The 19,254-nt window shown below is 48.0% G+C and overlaps 1 protein-coding gene across 3 annotated transcripts; it reads right to left on the bottom strand.

The window, feature by feature from the left end:
- Nucleotides 1–2,292: 2,292 nt before the first annotated feature.
- Nucleotides 2,293–18,999, bottom strand: LUC7L (LUC7 like). Of its 3 annotated transcripts, none has more exons than XM_018067515.1 (10): nucleotides 18,981–18,999; nucleotides 17,779–17,873; nucleotides 13,056–13,154; nucleotides 12,259–12,369; nucleotides 11,632–11,775; nucleotides 11,049–11,225; nucleotides 10,268–10,356; nucleotides 5,923–5,952; nucleotides 4,892–5,056; nucleotides 2,293–2,538 (listed from the first exon to the last, which is right to left on the bottom strand). In XM_018067515.1, the coding sequence occupies exons 3-10, from the start codon at nucleotides 13,149–13,151 to the stop codon at nucleotides 2,397–2,399; spliced, it is 954 nt and encodes a 317-aa protein (XP_017923004.1). In that variant the 5' UTR covers nucleotides 13,152–13,154; nucleotides 17,779–17,873; nucleotides 18,981–18,999; the 3' UTR covers nucleotides 2,293–2,396. The 3 variants fall into 3 exon arrangements, with proteins under 3 accessions (XP_017923004.1, XP_017923002.1, XP_017923003.1); XM_018067513.1 differs by lacking the exon at nucleotides 18,981–18,999 and adding an exon at nucleotides 3,805–3,866; XM_018067514.1 differs by lacking the exons at nucleotides 4,892–5,056; nucleotides 18,981–18,999.
- Nucleotides 19,000–19,254: the final 255 nt, after the last annotated feature.

Genomic DNA, 19,254 nt, shown 5'->3' on the forward strand with positions numbered 1-19,254 from the left:
CCTGGTGCTGGGCAGGATTGGTCCCCCCCCCACTGCAGGCCAGGCAGCCCCCTCACTCCCAGCAGTTACACAAGAGGCTCCTGCCTTACAAAATAAGGGAAAAAAAACGCTGGAAATGAGGTCAGAGTTGAACACACTAAAGCATTTTTCTTTCTGCAGACCAGGTTCATGGGGTGCTGAGGGAGAGAGGAACAGGAGTTTAACCCTCTGAGGCTCTGAGTGCGCCGAGCCCTGCAGAGCTGAGCTGTCTCTCGTATCTGTTTGACTGAAGCACAGCCCCGGGTGCTGCACAAGCACCTCCCTGGGCTGCCCCGCAGCCGCCAAGCACGGGGTAAATGGGTCAGACGACCTCGGCGGGGCCTGGGCTTGGGAAGAAGGGATTAAATTCTGTCCCAGGCTTCTCACTGTACTTCTGGGAAACCTCTTGAGCTGGAAATCCCTCCGGGCAAACAGGGAAGGCACCAGAGCTGGGGCCAAGCCGCTGCCGGACAGTAATTGACCCCGCCGTCGGGTCCCGCCGTCCCCGGCCGTGTCACTGACACAACCCGACGGGTCCGCCGGCCGGCCCTGTCACTGACACACCCCCGGGAGGTCCACCGGCCCGGGCCCGTGTCACTGACACACCCGCGGCGGTCCCGCCGGTCCGGCCCCGCGCGCGTTGCCCCTCCCCCTGCTGTCACAGCCGCTGGCCGCCGCTCCCAGAGGCGGCGGCCCCGCGCGGGCAGCGGAGACACCAGTGGAGGCCCTGCCTCCCGTCCCCGAACCTCCAGCTCGCGGAGCGCCGGCCTGGGCACGCGGGCAGCAGGAGGCCGCCCGCACGGAGCCTCCCCTTGCCCAGGGGCGGCTGAGCGCCCCCCTGCTGCCCCGGGGCGCCTCAGTCCACCCCAGGTGCCCCGCCGGGCCCGGCCCGGCCCGTCGCCCGCCCCGCCTTCTCACTCACCCGCCGCCCGCCGTCACTTCGCCCATCCATCGCCCCGCCCCCACGGCGGAAGTACGCTCAGACGCGGCAGGGCCGGCCCTCTCCGCCCGGCCGCGGTGGCGGGGCCGGGCCGGCGGGGACCGCGCCCGACAACAACGCACGTCCGGGCAGCCCACCGCCCGGAAGCAAAACACACATCTTTAATGCCCGCTCAGAACCGCGGCGGGAAACACGCGACAGGCGCGTACACAGGGCAGCCACCGAGCGCCCGCGCCCGCCGCCCGCCCCTTCCCTTTGCCCCCCCCCTCCCCCCGCCGAGCGCAGGTTACAAAAAAACACACGTGAAACCGTCGGCAATTCGGTGTATAAAAGACGGAAACCGGAGAGGAAGGGGGGGGGGGGGCGGCGCATGCACGGGGGACTGACACCGGGGAGCCGCGGATGGAGGAGGAGGGGAGGGGGAATGCTGGGCGGATCCGCACAGCATCGACGGACCCCCCGGAACGGTAATTAACGGCCGTAATTAACCGCCCCGCCCGGCTAATGAGCAGCGCCCGGCTCGGCGGGACACAAGGGCTTCACTCGCACAACTCCCACAAAACGCCGACCCTGGATGGCGACCAAGGGCTGGCACAGCCGGGCTCCTTCCTGCCCTCCTGGGACACAGACCCGGTTACAGATCAGCGGGCGCTGGGACACCTCCAGCCGAGGCACCTCTGCCCCCTTCTGCCTCCCTGGCCTTGGGAACACACCAACGCTTTTGGCTGCAGGTCAGAAAGTCCCCCAGGGGAAGCTCTGGCTGCAGAGTGCACAGTAAACAGCCAGATGAAACCAGCCTCGGTCTCCCACTGCTTTGCTCACACCCACTGTCTGACCTGTAAAGGGACTAAAATCAGACCTGAGCCCATCTCAGAAACGTGCTGATCTGGTCACCCTCACAGCTTTCAGAATAAATCAGGGCCAAATTTTACCTGTCTCACCTCAGCTGGACAACTGAGGCAACTCAGGTGCTGGAGACATAAAAATGAGGTGGCTAAGCAAAAAAAAAAATCAGGATTTTCTTTTGACATACATAAACAAAAGTAAAAATAGAATAAAGTGAGGACCAGCACTACTGGTGTGCTCACAGAGGGTCAGGGAGGGCTTTTGGGAAGGGCTGAAGCGTTACAAAGGTCAGGGCAGCTCAGGGCTCCAGGCACAGCACGGCCCCAACCACTGTCAGGACAAACACAGGGTGTCCACACTGGCCTGGGCTCAAAACCATCCATCCAGGTTTATTTATTCCTACTAAAACAAAACCCTGTTAAACAGTACGTAACTCTTGTGTTCTCTACAAACTCACAGCTATCTGCCAAACAATAAAAACCCCAAACTACAAAAGATGAGTTGTATTCAGTAAATATAAATGGGAAAATTTAGGCTTTTGTGTAGAATGTTTATCAGACTATTTACAGTGCAACACAGATCGTTTTTGAGTTCAGATCTCTCCAGCTTCTCTCTCTTCTGACCTCTTGGAACGAGATTTGCCGTTTGTGCTCTCGTGCCGCCTCTCAGAAGAGCTCTTGTCTTTCCTCTCTCTGTCTCGGGACTTTTCTCTCGAAGACCGATCTCTGGAAGATCTGAAGCACAAATGAAACCATCTCTATCAGCTTCACAGCTCAAAACTGTCAGTCACTCACAAAGTGACACCACCTTTCCCTCTCAGGGCTGTGGGGCAGCACAGGAATGTGCCTACAGGTCCCCGAGGTGGCAGCTCTGGGCTCTGGGGGGTTTCCATGAGGGAACACCGGCTCTGGACCCTCTGTCACTCCTTCCTCACAGTGATCCCTTCAAGCTGTGGCCCCAGGGGCTCTCTCAGGTCTTCCCTGGGCCCCTTATTAGTTTTCTGGGATACACTAAAGCACCTGCAATTTCTCCCTTGTCTCTGATTCAGCTCTGCCCGTGCCTTCCAGAGTGGTTTTTCATTTTGCCCTAAGCTTTCTGTTCACCTGCTTGAAATACCAACTTTGCTCCCTCAGCCCTGGGCTTTTCATTTTGCATCCTGACAAACACTGGCCTTGGCAGCATCCCGGGTTCAGAATCAGGATGACACAGATTTATACTGTACATCTTTCAATGGCCCTGCCCGGGTGACAGCTACACATTTTCAGCAGCTCTTCCCCGTGTCAGCCCACACAGAATTAAACAGGAGGCTTCATATTGGGTCCAGTCTGAAAGGCTGTGTCTTGTGTGATTCATGCCAGCTTATGGAATAGCAGAATTCCAAGGGAACTGATCCTGAGGGAGCTCTAACAGCCCATACCTCTTGGGAAAGGTGCCCACATTTTACTCCAAGGCTCAGTACACAGGTTTTTCCTTACAGACACAAGAAGAGGCCCTGGCAGGTACCTCAGAGGTTCCAGCTTTCATTCTTGTTGATTGTAAGGTTTGAAAATACTTCACAATTGATAGATCAAAACCTTACAGCCCTTTGGTGTCACATGAGCCATTTAATTGTCATTAAACTCTGTCATTTAACCAGAACACATCACTCTGATGAGATTAACTCTCTACCTGTTCCCACAAGAGCACCTGCTGCCTGCAATCCTCCTACCCCAAGACCTCCAGATCCTGTGACACTCTCTCTTTCTTTCTGCAAGTGAGACCTCAGACCAGCAGAACCTGAGGGCTGGTCCCGTTAATTCTCACGGTGAAAAGAGAAACTAAACCTTTTTCAGGAAACAGGATTTTCCTGTTTGTTCTCTTGTCCTTGCTTTATTTTCTTAATCTGATCCTGGCCTGTCCCCAGTTCTCAGCAATTTTGTGCAGGTGTGTCAGTGCCAATCCCCCTGCAACTCTGATGGGCTGGTTTGGATGTGACCAAGGATTCCGAAGTAATCCCTTACCTGCTCTTTAGTAATAGTTATTACAGGATCTTCCTCACTTCCTAATTGTCCAAACTTCTTTTCTTTATTTTTCATGTTCAAGACAGATTTAAAAAAGCACTTTAGTATCTCAGCCATTGGAGAATCAACAGTATTTACACCCCCCCTCAATTATTAACAGGCTTATTTTTCAGACCATTATTTCCCTCCCCTTCACCAGGTACCTTTAAAAGCTGTTCTTGCCCCTCAGCTAAAGTGACACAAGACACACAACAATAGGTTTGTTTCTGGAGTTGTAGTCCAGTGGCCTAATCAGGTAAGACAGTGCTAAAGCACTCCTCTATTAATCAGGAGTATTTAAAAACAGCCAGATCTAACTTCAGCAAGCACCTGGAGATAGACTTGTTGCTGGGCTAAGAAGGGCTGTAAGGAAATGCAGTGATTCCATTCAGTTTTTCTAATACTCCTACACCCTTGTCTCATCCTTCCTCCAACACAGAGGTTGTTCTGCTGAGTTTCACAGGAGACTTAAAGCCCTTCCTTGAACTACAGTGCTTCTCCTCAGCAATAGGAGAATTGTATACTCCTCCTGGATTCCTTTTCCCCTCCCTCTAGTGCTGATTCCTAAAGAATTACTTCTTTCTCTCTCTCTCAAGCGGCCTTCTAACAGACTTGCCTGAGACTCCAAATCATACACTTCCCTCCCCATGCCAGCACTGAGAGGAGGAATCTGGGAAGCAGAAGGTAACAACAGAAATGTAACATCAAAACTGCCTCTCAGTCACTTGGCTTTTGCAGACCCAGGGAGGCTCAGTTAGCTCAGACAGACCTTGGTGCTGCTTCTCATACAAGAAAACCAGGAGTGTCTCAAGGCTCAGCACTGCAATCAGGGAACCAATTCTACCTGCTGGACTCTCCTTTCAGCTGGGATCTTGCTTTAGAGTTACTGCCCTCACGTGAGGCCACTGGGAAATCCTGCTCTGGCCCAGGAGCTGGCCCAGGCCCCGGCACAGGCCCCTGCAGCTGCTGCTGAGAGCCACAGGATGGGGAGTCTCTCTGTGAGCCAAGGGCTCCCCTCTCCAGAAGCACTCCTGCCAGGAATACATACTTGTGTTTCGAGCTCCTGTCTCTGGAGCCCCGGCGGTGCCCTCGGCTGTGGCTGCGGGAGCGGCTCCGGTGGCGCCGGTGCCGGTCCCGGGACCGAGAGCGGGACTTCCGCCGTTCCCGGGACGCCGACCGGGAGCGCCTTCGCCGCCTCTCCCGGGACCGTGACCTGCAGGGGACACAGGCTGGCTCAGGCTCAGGACACGGGCAGTGCCCGGGATCTGCACACCTGAGCCCACCCCTCCGACATTCCCGAGTTACACCTACCCAGAGCATCAGCGCTCGCCCCTCCCCAGCCACATCCCTGCCAGCACCCACACCCCTCCTCCTGCACCTACCAACAAAGTGCCAAGGGATAATACAGTTTTCTGGGAAGTTTATAGAAAAAAGCTCCCACCGTTATCATAAGCACATGCCAAGGGCAGAGCTTCCAACCCTGCCTCACTCAAGGTGTAAAAGCAGAAAAGAGCCAAAGTAAGTAGCCTGTTTATTTATTTTAAATTACCATAACCCTAAGAGAAGCCTCCCTAAGTGAAAGCCCTGCACTTTAGAAGCAGATTTGTTTCAACCTGCTCTAAAACCAAGAAGGATGCCAGAGGGAGATCTCCAGGTCCATGATCACACAGAATGCTGTCATACAATTCAGACACACTCTTCCAGAGATGTGGGGGGTTTAATCTTGCATCAGCATTTTCACATCTGAGGTATTACACATGTAACAGATATTTCAGACATTAAAACTATGGAAGTATATCAGTATATGCCTTGGAAGAGGCACCAAGGACATTCCTGGACTCACTCTGGAGCACACAGACCCCGTCCTGACCAGGCTGCACAGCCCCTGCTGTACAGCCCAACAAGGGACACCAAGCTGAGCAGCACCACTGAGGTGCCCACGCTGGAGCTCCCTTTTTTTTTCAGGAAGTAAGGCAAAGAGACTGAGGCACTGAGTGAACTCCATCTGTGAGACCCAGGAAAAACCTCAGCAGCTAAGACATAAACACAAACAGGCATTTGGTAGAACTGGGCACTCACCTTCGACGATCTCTATTTCTTGATCCAGACCTAGAGGGAAGAGGAGAGTTAAGTGAGAGAAGTTATGATAAAGCCAGTGGGTTTTCAATAGAAAAACTCATCCACGTTGGCAGCTCTTCACAGGAACACAGCAATACCCCAAGTGATGTGTCAGTTTAAAAAAAGCTTGCCATTAAAACATTTAATTAGCTTCAATTTTGTGGGCAGTGAGAATTTGTCAAAAACTGAAGAACTCTGTGGAAACACCAGTTTCTGCTTGCAGAGCTTTCTGTCACAACAGAAAAGGTCTAGAAACCAGTTCAGTCTCTGATAAAGCATCACAATGAACCTTTCTAGGTTTACTGTGCACATTTGTTATATATCCTTTACCCCCTGCAGTCTAACATCAGCTGGATCAACTCTAGATTTTCAAGAAGTGCCACTCTCCAGTCAGAAAGACACTTGACAGATTTATGGTTTTGGTTCTTTTGAGGCAGTTGTAATTTGACAAGGTTTTAGTAAAGAGAAAACAACACTTTCTACCTCACTGTATTTGTTTAACAAATATTAGAGGAAAATTTGCATCAATATTTTATCCCTGTCTGGGAAACGTGAACTAGAAAAAAAGAAGGGACACAGCCAAAAGGGAAGAGCTGAGAAGTGACAGATATAAACTTGACAATCCTTCATCCCTGACTTAAAAAGCACTTGAGAAGAATAATCCAGGCCTCACTATTCTTTCTCACATTTCCATGGCTTCGGAGCTCATGTGTGGCACTCCCAGCTTACTGCTGTCAGCTTCTGACATAAACAATGTCACAATTCTCTCAACTTCTGCAGCACCATTACTCAGCACCACTTAAAATATCACAGCACGTGCAAGACCCGCCCTCCCTCTTCCTCTGTGGCCACATCTCAGAGCCAGCTCATACCAAACTGTCACGTGCTGTCTGAACAGTCTCGTTTTGCTTTAATTAAGAAGTGGCTGATCTCCCTGTTCAGTGACTTAGAGACTCACTCTTGTAACTGCTCCCCACTGCACAGACTTACAGGGGTGTTGCAGTCACACCCCTGGGACTGTAGAAGATGTGGCTGAAAGCTACACACAAAAATTTGAGAAGCAATAGAGAAGTACCTGTTTTAATAACATCATTTAAAATCAAACCTGGGTAAGACACGACTAAGCAAATCAACGTGCACAGAACATTTTTTCACAATGAAATGGGGTTGTTCAGTCATGGTAGAAAGCAAAAGAAACCCCAAATTTAGAGGGGAATTCAGGTAGGACTGTAAACAAGGTGGAGCTGAACTTGGAGTCTGCAAACGAGCCATGCATTGAGGCAACACACAGGACCAGGTGAAGGAAAAGCTGATAAACCAGGAGAGCAAGGCAATAACCACACACCTATAACAAAACCTGACGGAGCAGCAGGACCTCCTGGAGGTGCCTGGCAGGCAGATGAATTGTTTTGGTGGTTGCAATTACTCCAAGTTCTTAATGTCCTTTTCGTCCTGATCACTTTATTCTGAACCACCAGTGCGCACATCCCTCACAAAGCCCTTCCACGTCCCCTGAAAGGCCTGGCTGCCCTCCCCTGCCTATGATCCGAGCAGGAACATGCACGAAAAATTCCTGATAATCATTCCCTAGAGTCACACTTTGGATTTCAGGAAGTATCCAACAAAACAGCTCTTTTCTTACTAGCCTGAATCATCAGGAGACAAAAGAAGAATGCTGTCCAGAGGAGCAAGAGGCTGAGCATGTCTATTTTCTCTATTTTTTCCTCTTTCTGGTCTCTGTATCACAGACTTTGTGCTGAGTTTCATAATCTGTCTTTTGTGCAGCCTAACACAAAGGAAATCCATTTGGCAACTCCACTGGACTTGTTTGCTGGTGTAGCCTGGAGGCAAACACTGAGGGCTGCACTTCCAAGCATGCCACCTCTCCACAGAATTCCAGTCTTCCAAGATTACTGGGTACCCAACACCGCCAGCAACACCAAACAAACCACTTGTGTTTATTTACCACTAAGTGTGACAACCCAGTTCACTCATTCCTATGTGGAATGACAGTTTATCGACAAATTAATAACAGCTGAGAGAGGCAGAGTTTCACAAGGGAACCCACAGGTTCCCAGAGTATGTCACAGTGCCTGTCAGTCACCAAAGACTCCCGAAGTCAAGTCACACTCTCTCTTACTGAGTAACACCCTGAGGATGCTGCACATGAGGATATGACAAGAAGAGTTCTGCAGGAAACGTTTCCTCTGGTTCCTTAAAGTATCAGGCTCTGGATAAGAGGCAGTTTGAAAAGTGGTAGAAGTCACCAGTCAGTTTTTGATGGAGAAGTGCCCCTGTGAGTATGGTGTGCACAGCTCCCAGCAGGTAAGGGGCTGGGAAATCTGGGATGCAACCTAAGTTCTGACACTGGGAAAACTATTGTCCTCCTTTGGGTCAAGCTCTCATTTTGGAAAGGCAATTAATTTCACCTCCTCTGTATGGCACTCCTGGCTCCTTCATAACAAGTTTTCTCATGGTATCTGAGCAGGGGAGCACACAGGTGCCTCCCCACAGAGCCAGCCATGGTCTCTAAGCAGTGTCACACATGGAAGCAGCCAGAACTCAGACTTTAGGCCAACTCAATGCATTCTTAAGCCCTTCATATTTAAAGCCATAAATAAACATTCAAAAGCCATCTTCAAATCCCCTCATCAGGTGCATCCACACATGAACTACCTATGAACACAAAAGGCTCCTTAACGTTCAAGAACTGAGGGTTTGGGGATTTTTTTAAAAACCACAAAACCAAAACCCCAGACACACCACAGGAGGAAGAAAGGCAGTGTTTTTGGGGAGATGCAGATCAACTAAGAGATCCAGAGGATTCTTCCTGAAGGCAACTCTGTTGAGCAATTTCCACACAGAAATGACCTCCAGGAAGAAGAGGCACCACGGAGACAAACGGAGTCCAGATCAGGTACAGTCCTGCTGTGGGTCTGACACTTCCCATTTCACTTCCACCTCTCTGACCACTGCAGCAGCCACAGCAGTCCCTTTTGATGAACTCCTGCACTCATCAGTTAGTTCCAGATTCTGCAGCTCCCAAATTTAACTGGATTACTGACAGTCTTGCATGGATACCAGAAATTGGGAGGCTCTCCAGAAGGTGCTGTTCAGCAGAATGCTGCAGCACAAACTGGCACTTCATATCCCACCAGGCAACCCACAGAGAGAAAACCCATATAAAACACTCTAAGTGATATAATAATATGTATAATACATAACAATTTGGGGTTTACATCTTTCACATTCCATCAAAATCACCAAGCCGCTTCATTCCGGTGTTTATTTGTCAGCACTTCCACTAATTATAGCCAGAAGCCAGCACCATCTCAGAGCACAACTCAGTTACAAACCTCATCTGCCTCAGATAAACTCACTCTTCAGCTGACACCAAAGGTCAAAAGGAGCTCTCCACAAGCAGGAAGGTTGGGGTTTTTTTGATGCAAGAAGTACAAGAAGAGAAACACATGCGGTAACTGAGGAGATGTTGTAACAACGAGAACAGCATTCCCACCCTGCCACTTCCTCTGCCTGAGCCCTGCAAATAACCACCCTCCCCACACAGGCTGTTTAACTGAGCTGTTTACACACAAGGTGCCTCTTCACTTCAAGTACAGAAGAAATTGTTTTTCCAGTTCAGCTGGCAGGAAGCAGAAAAGCTTGTCCTGAGAATACCAACGTTCCAGCCACTCCCACTGCTCAGGAATTACAGACATCTGAGCAGAAGGTGACACACGTGGCCACAACCACCAGAAGCAGTCACACCTTGGGATCTCTTGGATATCAAAGCTGTGCCAAAAGCACCTCACTGTTACTGTAGAAAAGTTTTGGAGCAAGGCAGGCAGCCCCCCATTTAGCTCATGGATACCAGCTCCACACTGTTGTCACCTACGAGACTAGAAGTGAGGAGGGCTGTTCAGGGAATTTCTGCATGACCCTTTTGAGCAGACCTACTCCTCACTCATCTTGAACTTTCCCACTCAGATGCATTGGATGAGGGTATTTTATCCATATTCAGATTCCCAAGGACAGGGACTAGCCCAGTATAAGCCTGAAGACTGCAGGGAGCTCCCATCTTTCAGACACACAATGGAAGTTGAGGCAATACACATACAATCACTCTGTGGTGGGGCTTTGTGCATGTGTTTCCATCTTTAACTGAATCTCAAGGTGCTCATACAGTATCCAGAGCTCATCCAACAGCTACTCCAGCAGCAGATGCTGTGTTCCTGCAACGCTAAGGTACGAAAAATCAGACTATTTAAAACCCAACTTCACAAGCCAGCTGTCAGGTCCCACTTACCGTCTGCCCATCCTCTCCTCTCGTTCTCTCTCCTCCCTCCGTCTCAAACGATCCTGGTTTCTCTTCTCTTGCTTTTCTGCCACTGTTTTCTAGAAAAAAAAAAACAAAAACCAAACAGTCCACATCATATTTCAGCCATACAGTCACAGGTCAGTGATCTGCAGGGAGACCCTTCCCAGAGCAAGACAAAGAACTATTTCACTGCATTTTATGTGCTACTCAAGATCTCTATCAAGGTTTTCATTTTCCTCAGTCAAGGCACTGACCTCAATATACTGAGGGAGGCACAGGAATCACAGCTCTTACTAGAGCAGGCTAAAGGTCTCTGTTTGCAAGCAAGGCCCATGCCACAACCCATTACAAACCTCTTCAGAAAACTCCTAATGGCTTCAGCTACTCAAGACCTTTTATGCTGACATGAAACTTCAGTTCACACACTATGTGAAACTGCAGTTCCAACGTCTCATTAAGAGGCCTCAGACTGACAAATTTCAGCCATATCAACAAGAAAAATACAGGTGACTGTACCAATGCTCTAAGGAATAAATGACAGCCATGGTCTGGTTTGACTGATTCAGAGGGTAGATATTTAGTTACCCAGAAAATACAGAACAGAACCCAAGACGAGGCTAAAAAAGGCTCCATTTGAAGTTTCAGGGATTCTGCAATTGGAAGATTCTGAGCTTTTACAACCACTCTGCCAAGAATTCTGTATTAATTTATTAGAAGCGCTCAATGTCTTCGAAACTACAAAGAGAAGGTTTAAAACAGAGAGGATTACCCTCAGCTGATCCAGTTTCTCACGAATCTGAATGAAACCCAAGTGTAATTTGCCTCCAAAGTGGTCAGCAAGACGCCGGTCGTTGTCATGGAGACCCAGATATGCTGAACAGACTTCACACACACGCAGCTTCTGCTGCTGGAAGCTGGATGCAGGCATTGAATTTCGGTATTCCTCCTAAAGGGAGGCAAGAAAACCCACACAAGTGTCAGGGAAGCCTTGCATTGTCACAACCCTCCAGGGAAACCCCTGTAAAGAATGGCTTTCAAGAATGAAAACCCACCCCCACACAAAGGAGGTGCCACACAAACGCTCTGTGGGCACAGCTAAGCCCGACAGTCTGTCCCTGCAAAGGAACAGTGACCAAATATTCCAGAGGACAAAGCCCTCCCCGCCCCAGTCAGCTCTCTGCACTAGAGAAAAGTTTCTAAAAAGCTTTTTATCCACTGCCAACTGCTTGCTGGCACATGGCTGAAACTGGGAAAGGAGGTGCTGGCAACACAGGGGTAGAGGTAGGAAGTGCCCAGCTGTGACATGTACTCAGCCCAGGCTCCTGTTCCAACCCACAGAACCAATGCCATACCTCTGCCTCTTTCTTTTTTGCCCGGACTTTCTCCACTTCCATCAGGATCTTCTGAGACTCATCAACATTTCCTTCAGCTCCCAGCTGTTCAGCTTTAGCTAGGAGTTTTCCAATGTCTTCATTCAGCTCGTGTACTTTCTCTGCCTAAAGAGAATAGTTAGTTTTTAGTAAGACAAGAACCTGATAAAGCTTGCAGGAAAACTTCTCCCTTCTCTTTAAAAAATACTGTTTAACTAAATCAGTTGCTGCAAGATGGCCGTAAATCTCCAAAAGTCAAGAGGCCCAACAAAAGGGATTGGTGGGCCAATCACAACAGTCACCAACACCTGGCAAAGAGAGAAACTGGGCATAGAGAGGACATCATCAGTTCTGCTGCAAACAGCAGCACGTTTCTGGCTTACAGGACAGTACAGAGTCCACAAAATCAGCTTCAGAAATGTCCTGTATTGGCCCAGTGAGGCAAGTTCCCAAAGAGGAAACTCCATGAGCATTTGCTAAGTAAAGAGATAACAACCATGGGATGGATTTGCTATTCTAAACCATCAATTATCAGTGGTGTCAGAGACAACAGAGCACCACAGCTCCCACACAGACTTTCAGAACCAATGTTTAACAAGAGGCCAATACCTTTGCAGACACTTCAGCACTGATCTCTTCCTGTGTCTCAGCCAGGCGTTTCTTGGCCAGTTCTGTTCTCCTATCACACTCTGCAATGAAGGACTCCAGGTGATCCATGGCCTGCATGATCAGACAAAGAATTAGGAATAAAGATGCTCTCCATGCCTGACAGCCAACAGCCATCTGGTGCAGTCCCTCTGTAATGCATAAACAATCTCGAGAACAGATGCTTTGGGGAAAAAAAAAACAGCAATAAATGACACTTTGCAGAACAAGGAACATTTGACCCATGCCTGGAACCTGACCCAGTTCCTTGACTCTGACACATCACAGGATGCTCACATCAACACTGCTTTGCACTTGAATTTCCAGAGCAGGAGCAACAAGTGCACAGGAATAACATGAAAAGGGAAGACAGAATTGTTCTTCCCCTTGATCTGTTCCATCACAGAAAGTTAAATCTGCCAAAAGTAAAACCACAGAGCAGAAGGGTTTTAATGTTAAATCCCCTTCTGGGACAGGGTACCAGGTTACAGCGACCTGGTACAGAGCAGCAGGTGTGGGATGCAAGGAATGCCAGAGGAGCCTCCCAGCTAGTTGAGCTAATGAGGGATGGCAAGTGCCATAATTACCTGTACAGTTTCAAGTCAGCAATCAAGCCCACAGTCAGGAAGGGGCTGCACATCCTGCACTGGTCACACATCAAACACCATGATAAGCTGAAATGGTCACCGAGTTCTACTGCTCAGCTCAGTAACTTCAAGAAGCATTTCCCACAAAAGTAACTAAAACTTCTCCATACTCACATCCAGCTCAAAAAAGAGGTCTCTCTCTTTACTTGCAATCTCATAATCTGCTCGCAGTGCCAAGTCATGGATCTTTGTACATTCTCCCAGGTCCATTCGCTGTGGAAGAGAAAAAGGAAGACTCATGCAAAAACCCTCTGTTATAGCAACAAGCAGCAGATCCTTAGCTCTTGCCAACTGCATCACATCAAAATAAAGTCTTTTTAGGAAGAGCTTCCTTCTAACCTATCAGTAATACAACTAGCCAGAAGAAACACATGCTTGCCAGAACCCCTTTTCTAGGTGTTCCTGGAACAACATTAACACACCCCAAATGTTATAAGACCAGTCCTACTCCTGCTTTAGGTCATAGCACAGCCTTAGAAACTGCTGTGAGGGAGCTGGGTCTCCTTCAACACGGCACCAACTGCAAATGTCTCCTCTCATGGAGCCACAGCAAAGCAAAGCATACCTGCACCCTGTTTAAAGCTCTCTTGGAAATGCACATCTGTGAAAGGACAAGCCCCAATAACACATTGAAAGATACAAAATTGTAGGACAGAAACAATGCTTCCTATCAACAACAAATGGACTTAAAGGAACAGGGGTTACAGCCAGTGGAAATGCACAACCCCACGCTCAGCAACAACAGACTCTTAATTCTACAGCCAGCCCCTTCCCGCACCCAGCTGCAGCCTGGCATTTTAAAGCCTGCCCAGCAAAGCTAAGTCCTACAAATAAGCCCATTTAATGAGAGATTTAAGAGCATCTCCCTTCCCAGAAAGCTCTGACCTGCATGCTGCCCTTCCCTCCCACTGCAGTCAATGCTATTTAAATTTATTTTTTCCCCAACCCAGTAGTTAACAGCCACATGAACCCAAGTCGATTATGCTCTCGAAACAGAAATGGCATTTCAACATTATCAATTTGTAACAAAGAACATTTCTCTTATGGTAGAGAAAGAATATGACATTTTGAAAGCCAAAATAACAAAAGCCCTAACTGTGAGCCACAGTAAGAATGGCAGGGTACGTGTCAAGGAACACCCCAGCCCTCCATCCTCTTCTCTCCCAGTCACCACCAGTTCCAAGGAGCCCAAACCTGCACACACACAACAAGTGTCAACTTACTGAGCTGCAGGAAAGAGCTAAAGTGGAATAACACAGAATACCTGTGGAACATCACAAACTAAAGCTTATGGGGACACTTATGTGAAACAATGTACTTGAACAGCAGTGTTTAGCAAAGAAAGCAAACTCCACCAGGTAAGATTCAGGTTTGCAGCAGTTATCTCTTATTAGCTTTTCTGTTTTAGACAAAAATATACCAATTCTGGATGACTTGCCACTATTTAGCCTTTCTCATTTTGCTCAGATTTACCAGAATAAGGAGGCCACAGGCTACAGAAACAGACACTGCATCCAGAATAGTCCTGCTGAGCTCAAATGGTGGAAATTCAATGCCTACAAAAAAATCCCCATGCTGGTACTTTCAGAGCTTGATCATGTTCATCTTCAGGCAAGCCTCTTCAAAGAATGCTGGAGAGCTACTGTTATTTTACCACAAAAATAACTCTTTCTATGATGTGACATATCTTTTATTCTCATGGTCATTCGACTGAGATCACTTTCCAAAACAGAGAGAAATTAATGATATTAGATGTGATTGCCACAGATCACAAATATTCTTATCTGAACTTTTCTTGCAAGCTGAGCCACTTAACCCCATTTCACAGAAGGGTCTCCAATCCAAAACTTCAGAAGAGCTGACAGTGTGCACCTGTTTGTTAAAAGGGGAGCACATTCAGGTCTCACCAGCTTACAAACCTCAATTCTTCCTCCATGTCGTTTGGGACGTTCTAAGGCAAGGAGATTTTCACAGGTATTGCTCACATGAGGTAAGACCAGCAGCCCTTCTGCCTCAAAGCATCCTCTCACCCCAGGGAGGGCTGTCATCACTCAGCCCTTCCACAGACATCACAACGTGCTCCAAGTCAACACTGGCTGGTTTGTAACACAGGGGACCAGCAGAGCCTGAGTGAAGATTTAACCCCCCATACCCACAGACTGAAGACATTCAGATGTCACTGGTTAGTCCTGCTCACATCTCCTGAGCAATCCACATTCTGAGGTATCTCTTATATTCTCTGCTGAACTGCTACCTCACCACAGAGTGAAATTTCCACAAAGAAGGTTCTTTAATAGTGATCAGAGCTGCAGAGTTTCACCCAAGTGAAAAAGGAAACCACAGACGCCCCCCCAAAACAATTCTAAAACCTACAGATTTCAGCTCACTCATATTCCCCTGTCAGGGACACAATTAATTCCCTGAATGCAACCTCCAAGCTATGTTCAACCTGGGCAGCTTTCAGACTCATCTGTCCAGTTCTTAGTGGAGCTGAAATTCAGGAGGATTACCAGCTGTAAATAAGCTACAGTGGTTTTCTTTGGTCTCTGTATGTAAGGAGGAAAATTTTGGGAGAAGTTAGTTTAGTAAGTTAGTTTAGAGAACCTCTGTAGCTTATTTAGTGACAGGTTTAAACAAATTTCTGAAGCCAAAAAGAGAATAATCACAGGAACAATCCAACTTATAATGACAGCTCTTATGACCAGGAACACTGGTATACCTGAACAAAGCAACATCAACAGGCCTCCTGCAGCTCTCAGGAATATTCCAGAGCTTTACTGACAGCCTGGACTCCTTCTCTTACTCTGCACCTGAAGGTCAGTGAATGGGACTCATTTCAGTGAGCACAGCTACCCAAGAGATCAGCTTCCTGCTCGCCTCCAATCAGCCTCCCACCAAGGAATGTCTGCACACACAAAGGATGCAGCAGGAACAATGCCTTCAGGGGGAGGATGCAACACAGACAGCACCAGAAGGCTTGGAGCATCTGTTGGAAGTTTCCAAGAGATCCAAGGCCCTGATTTCTGCAGCAATACACCCAGAGATGGGTGTTACCCCACCCAGCTGAGCAGAGCACCACAAGGTGCCAATGGAGCTGCCCAGGATCACGAGGGGAGCCTGCACATTCCAGCTCAGTTTCATTCCATGCTGCTAGTGCTGACAGCTGAAATGTTGTTCCTGTTCTGGACATCACATGTGCTTTCAACACAGATCTGGGGCACCAATACTTTTTCTTGCCCCCAGGAACCGGCTGAGAGCAGTGCAGAGCTCCACAGCCACTTCAAGGCCACCACAAGATCACCTGAGTGATCCAAAAAATACCTTGTGAAGGAGCAGTTTTATTCCATCCTGTTCTTGCAATTGCTGAGCACAAACTCCACAGCAAGAGGGAAAGGACAACTCCATCAAGACAAGTAACACCAGAAGCAAGAGAAACAGATTCCTCAAGGTGCATCCCTGCCCTGGGAAACTCATAACCCACCCGAACACCTCAGACTTTGGCACCAGCTCCCACAGCCACACACATCACGTAGTTCAACCCCTTCAATTCACCATTTACCCTCTTCCTGGAAACCTGCAGAAGGCCCTTCAAAGCACCCTCTGGGCCCCAAAAAACTGTTGTAGAATCTTGTGTCAAAAAATACACCCTGACCACAGTGACCTACACGAAGGGTGGAGGTTTAAAATTCTGAAATGGAAGTGATATGGAGGCTGATGGAGCAATCACTGAAAAACATTATCTGAGGTTCAAATGAATAAAAAATCAATACACAGAGACTGGTATTCAGCTCTTCCAATCTTATTCAGAGGCAGCCACTGAGAAGCTGAAGTTTGAGCACTCAGAGCAGTGGCAGCTTTAGCTCTTTCTAGCAGTGCTGCCACAGTCCTGCTAGGGCAGTGACACAAGCAGGGCAGCAGTGCCAGCCCGCCCTTTGCTGGAGATCCACAGTGTCCAGCCAGCTCCCAAAACAGCAGCAGGAAGGGCTATAAATAACCACAGCATCTTTAAACAACCTGGGTAAGTGGATGGGCACTGGGAACACCACAGCATTTCATGCAAACACTGAGGGTGAGGGTGGATTTCAAACACCCCCATTCACCTCTGCCTTGGAATTCTGTAACACAGCAACGGGGACAAGACGTGCAGTGTTTTCTTTCCCAAGTCCCAGCTTTCATCTGGGAGCCCAAACTGAAACACTCACCTCACTGTTAAAAGCCCACATCACCTTGTGCTCTCAGAGGGAGCACGTGAGCCAAACCTTTGAACACTGGCCAGCCCTGTTCCCACAGGGAGCAGTGAAGGAGCAGAGAGAACTGTGTGAGACCAGTGGGGCAGAGAGACACAAAAAACAACCAGCTCAAACAACCCACGTTCGGCTGGAGCTGTGACCTGCCATGGCCACCCCACCAGGAATGATGGAATAGCTGCTGTTCCATCAGGAAACATCACATGGTTGGAGAGAGGAGACTGACAACCTCCAAGGACTATTGCAGCTGCTAAGAAAACACCTGCTAAGCTGAAGATGCAACAGTGAACTAGAGCACCCAGGGCAGCAGTCGACCTACAGTCTGGGAACCACCACAGGACAAGTTTTAGGCTCTGACCACCTCAAACTGCTAAAAGAGAAAGAATTTTACAACTTCACATGGGATTGTGAGGGGAAAAGCATTTCAAGTGTATCTTAAGAGCTCCTGACTTCAGCAGTTTCCATACACGGTTCACAAAAGCTGGAATTAGGATTGTGACTGCTCTCTCCTAGAAGTCACCCACTCTGCCCAGACGAGATGTACCAACATCCTCCCCACCAGAATTCCTTATGACAGAGGCCATACTTACTGTTCCAGCCAGGATATCGTGGGGACAGCAATCCAGGAGGTGGCTCTTGCAAACACGATCGTCTGTAAACTTCACCCTTTGTCTGGTTTCATCTCCTGCAATTCATGTGTGGTTTAAATAAGGAGACATTAGAACACCAAGGGAACACAGGCGTGGGCACGAGCATTTCACCTCAAAATGCAGATTAAAGTACTTGGTGCTCCTGCTCCCCAAATTTACTCAAAAAAAAAAAAAAACCAAACAAAAAAACCAAACCAGCTTAGAGGGCAACAGGATATTCTGGAACACTTATAATTGGCAACAAACACTGTTTTAGCATTTATTCATCCAGGACACCATGTTAAACACAGTGCTGGCGAGCCAAGCAACGTCCAAGGCCTGTCATCCATATAAAGAGGCAGCACAGCCAGAAGAGAGAAAAGGAGACAGACAGGCTGGCTCCCAGCCAAAAACTGCTAATTTTTTTTCCACCCCTTTTTTTTTTTTGTTTTGCTGTGAGGAAGGGGCAGGAGATACCAAACCCCACGGATCAGCAAACAGGGCTGTGCTGGGCAGTTTTTACAGGCAGCTGCTCTTTGCTCACGTGGTAACTAAGCCACCAGTCCTTTTGGTGTGGAACCCAACTATGCAGTGTGCTCTTCCCAGGCCGTGCAAAGGTGATCTTGGCCTGGAACACACCCACCCTCAGCCCACCCTCAGAGGACATTTTACACTCAGGAGCCACTTAAAACGACACAATATCAGAAAAGCAAAAAAAAAAAAATAGAAAAAAAAAAAAAAGAAACAAAGTTAGTCAATACACACTGCGAGCTCCAACACATACTATACCCATCTGCATTCTTCAAGACCTCAGCTGCAGAATTTTATGCCCATTGTTGAAAAGTTTTAAAGGAAAAGCTTTCTTGCCCACACCTGCAGTAAGGAAGTCAGGGGAATGATACATAAAAGTAAAGGCAAAGTGGCAATGGTATGTGACAATTTTAAAGCTCATCTGTGCATATGACACAGGTATGTGTAATACTAAAGTATGGGAATAGTAAAGTATTAGGATTCACAAGCATCCAGGAATAATGTTGTGTCTACTGAATTTTTTTTTTAATTTTTCTTTTCTTTCTAAGCTACACTTTTAAAGTTACTTGTGAAAAAAAAGCAAACACTTTTTTTTTTTGTTATAACAGCTTTAAAAATTGGTTGTGACTCACGGCTCGATGAACATGAGGCTTTTCTGCAACTCCCTTGCAGATTGATGTAGGCAGGCAAAGATACACTGAACCTTTATAAATAAAATAGAGGGGCCACAATTGTTCAGTTTGTATGAAATAAAAATATGGGAAGCAATTCAATAGCAACTCAATACACAGAGAAAAGAAAAGCACTTATTCACTTACGAAACAAAGTGCAAAGTGCCTGGACAGCCCTGCTAACGTGCCAAAGGGGATTTAAGTACCCAGCGAGTCGCAGAAGGGAGAACACAAA

Source organism: Manacus vitellinus, unplaced genomic scaffold (assembly GCF_001715985.3).
Source record: "Manacus vitellinus isolate BGI_N305 unplaced genomic scaffold, ASM171598v3 scaffold_12_pilon, whole genome shotgun sequence".
NCBI classification, from domain to species: domain Eukaryota; kingdom Metazoa; phylum Chordata; class Aves; order Passeriformes; family Pipridae; genus Manacus; species Manacus vitellinus.

Excerpts from the sequence above, each read along its gene's own strand:
- LUC7L (XM_018067515.1), bottom strand. The coding sequence starts at position 13,151 with ATGGACCTGGGAGAATGTACAAAGATCCATGACTTGGCACTGCGAGCA. Across the intron at positions 11,226-11,631 it reads CAAAAAAGAAAGAGGCAGAG|GAGGAATACCGAAATTCAAT; the intron begins GTATGGCATTGG and ends GCCTCCCTTTAG. Across the intron at positions 2,539-4,891 it reads GACAGGAGCTCGAAACACAA|ATCTTCCAGAGATCGGTCTT; the intron begins GTATGTATTCCT and ends TTTGTGCTTCAG.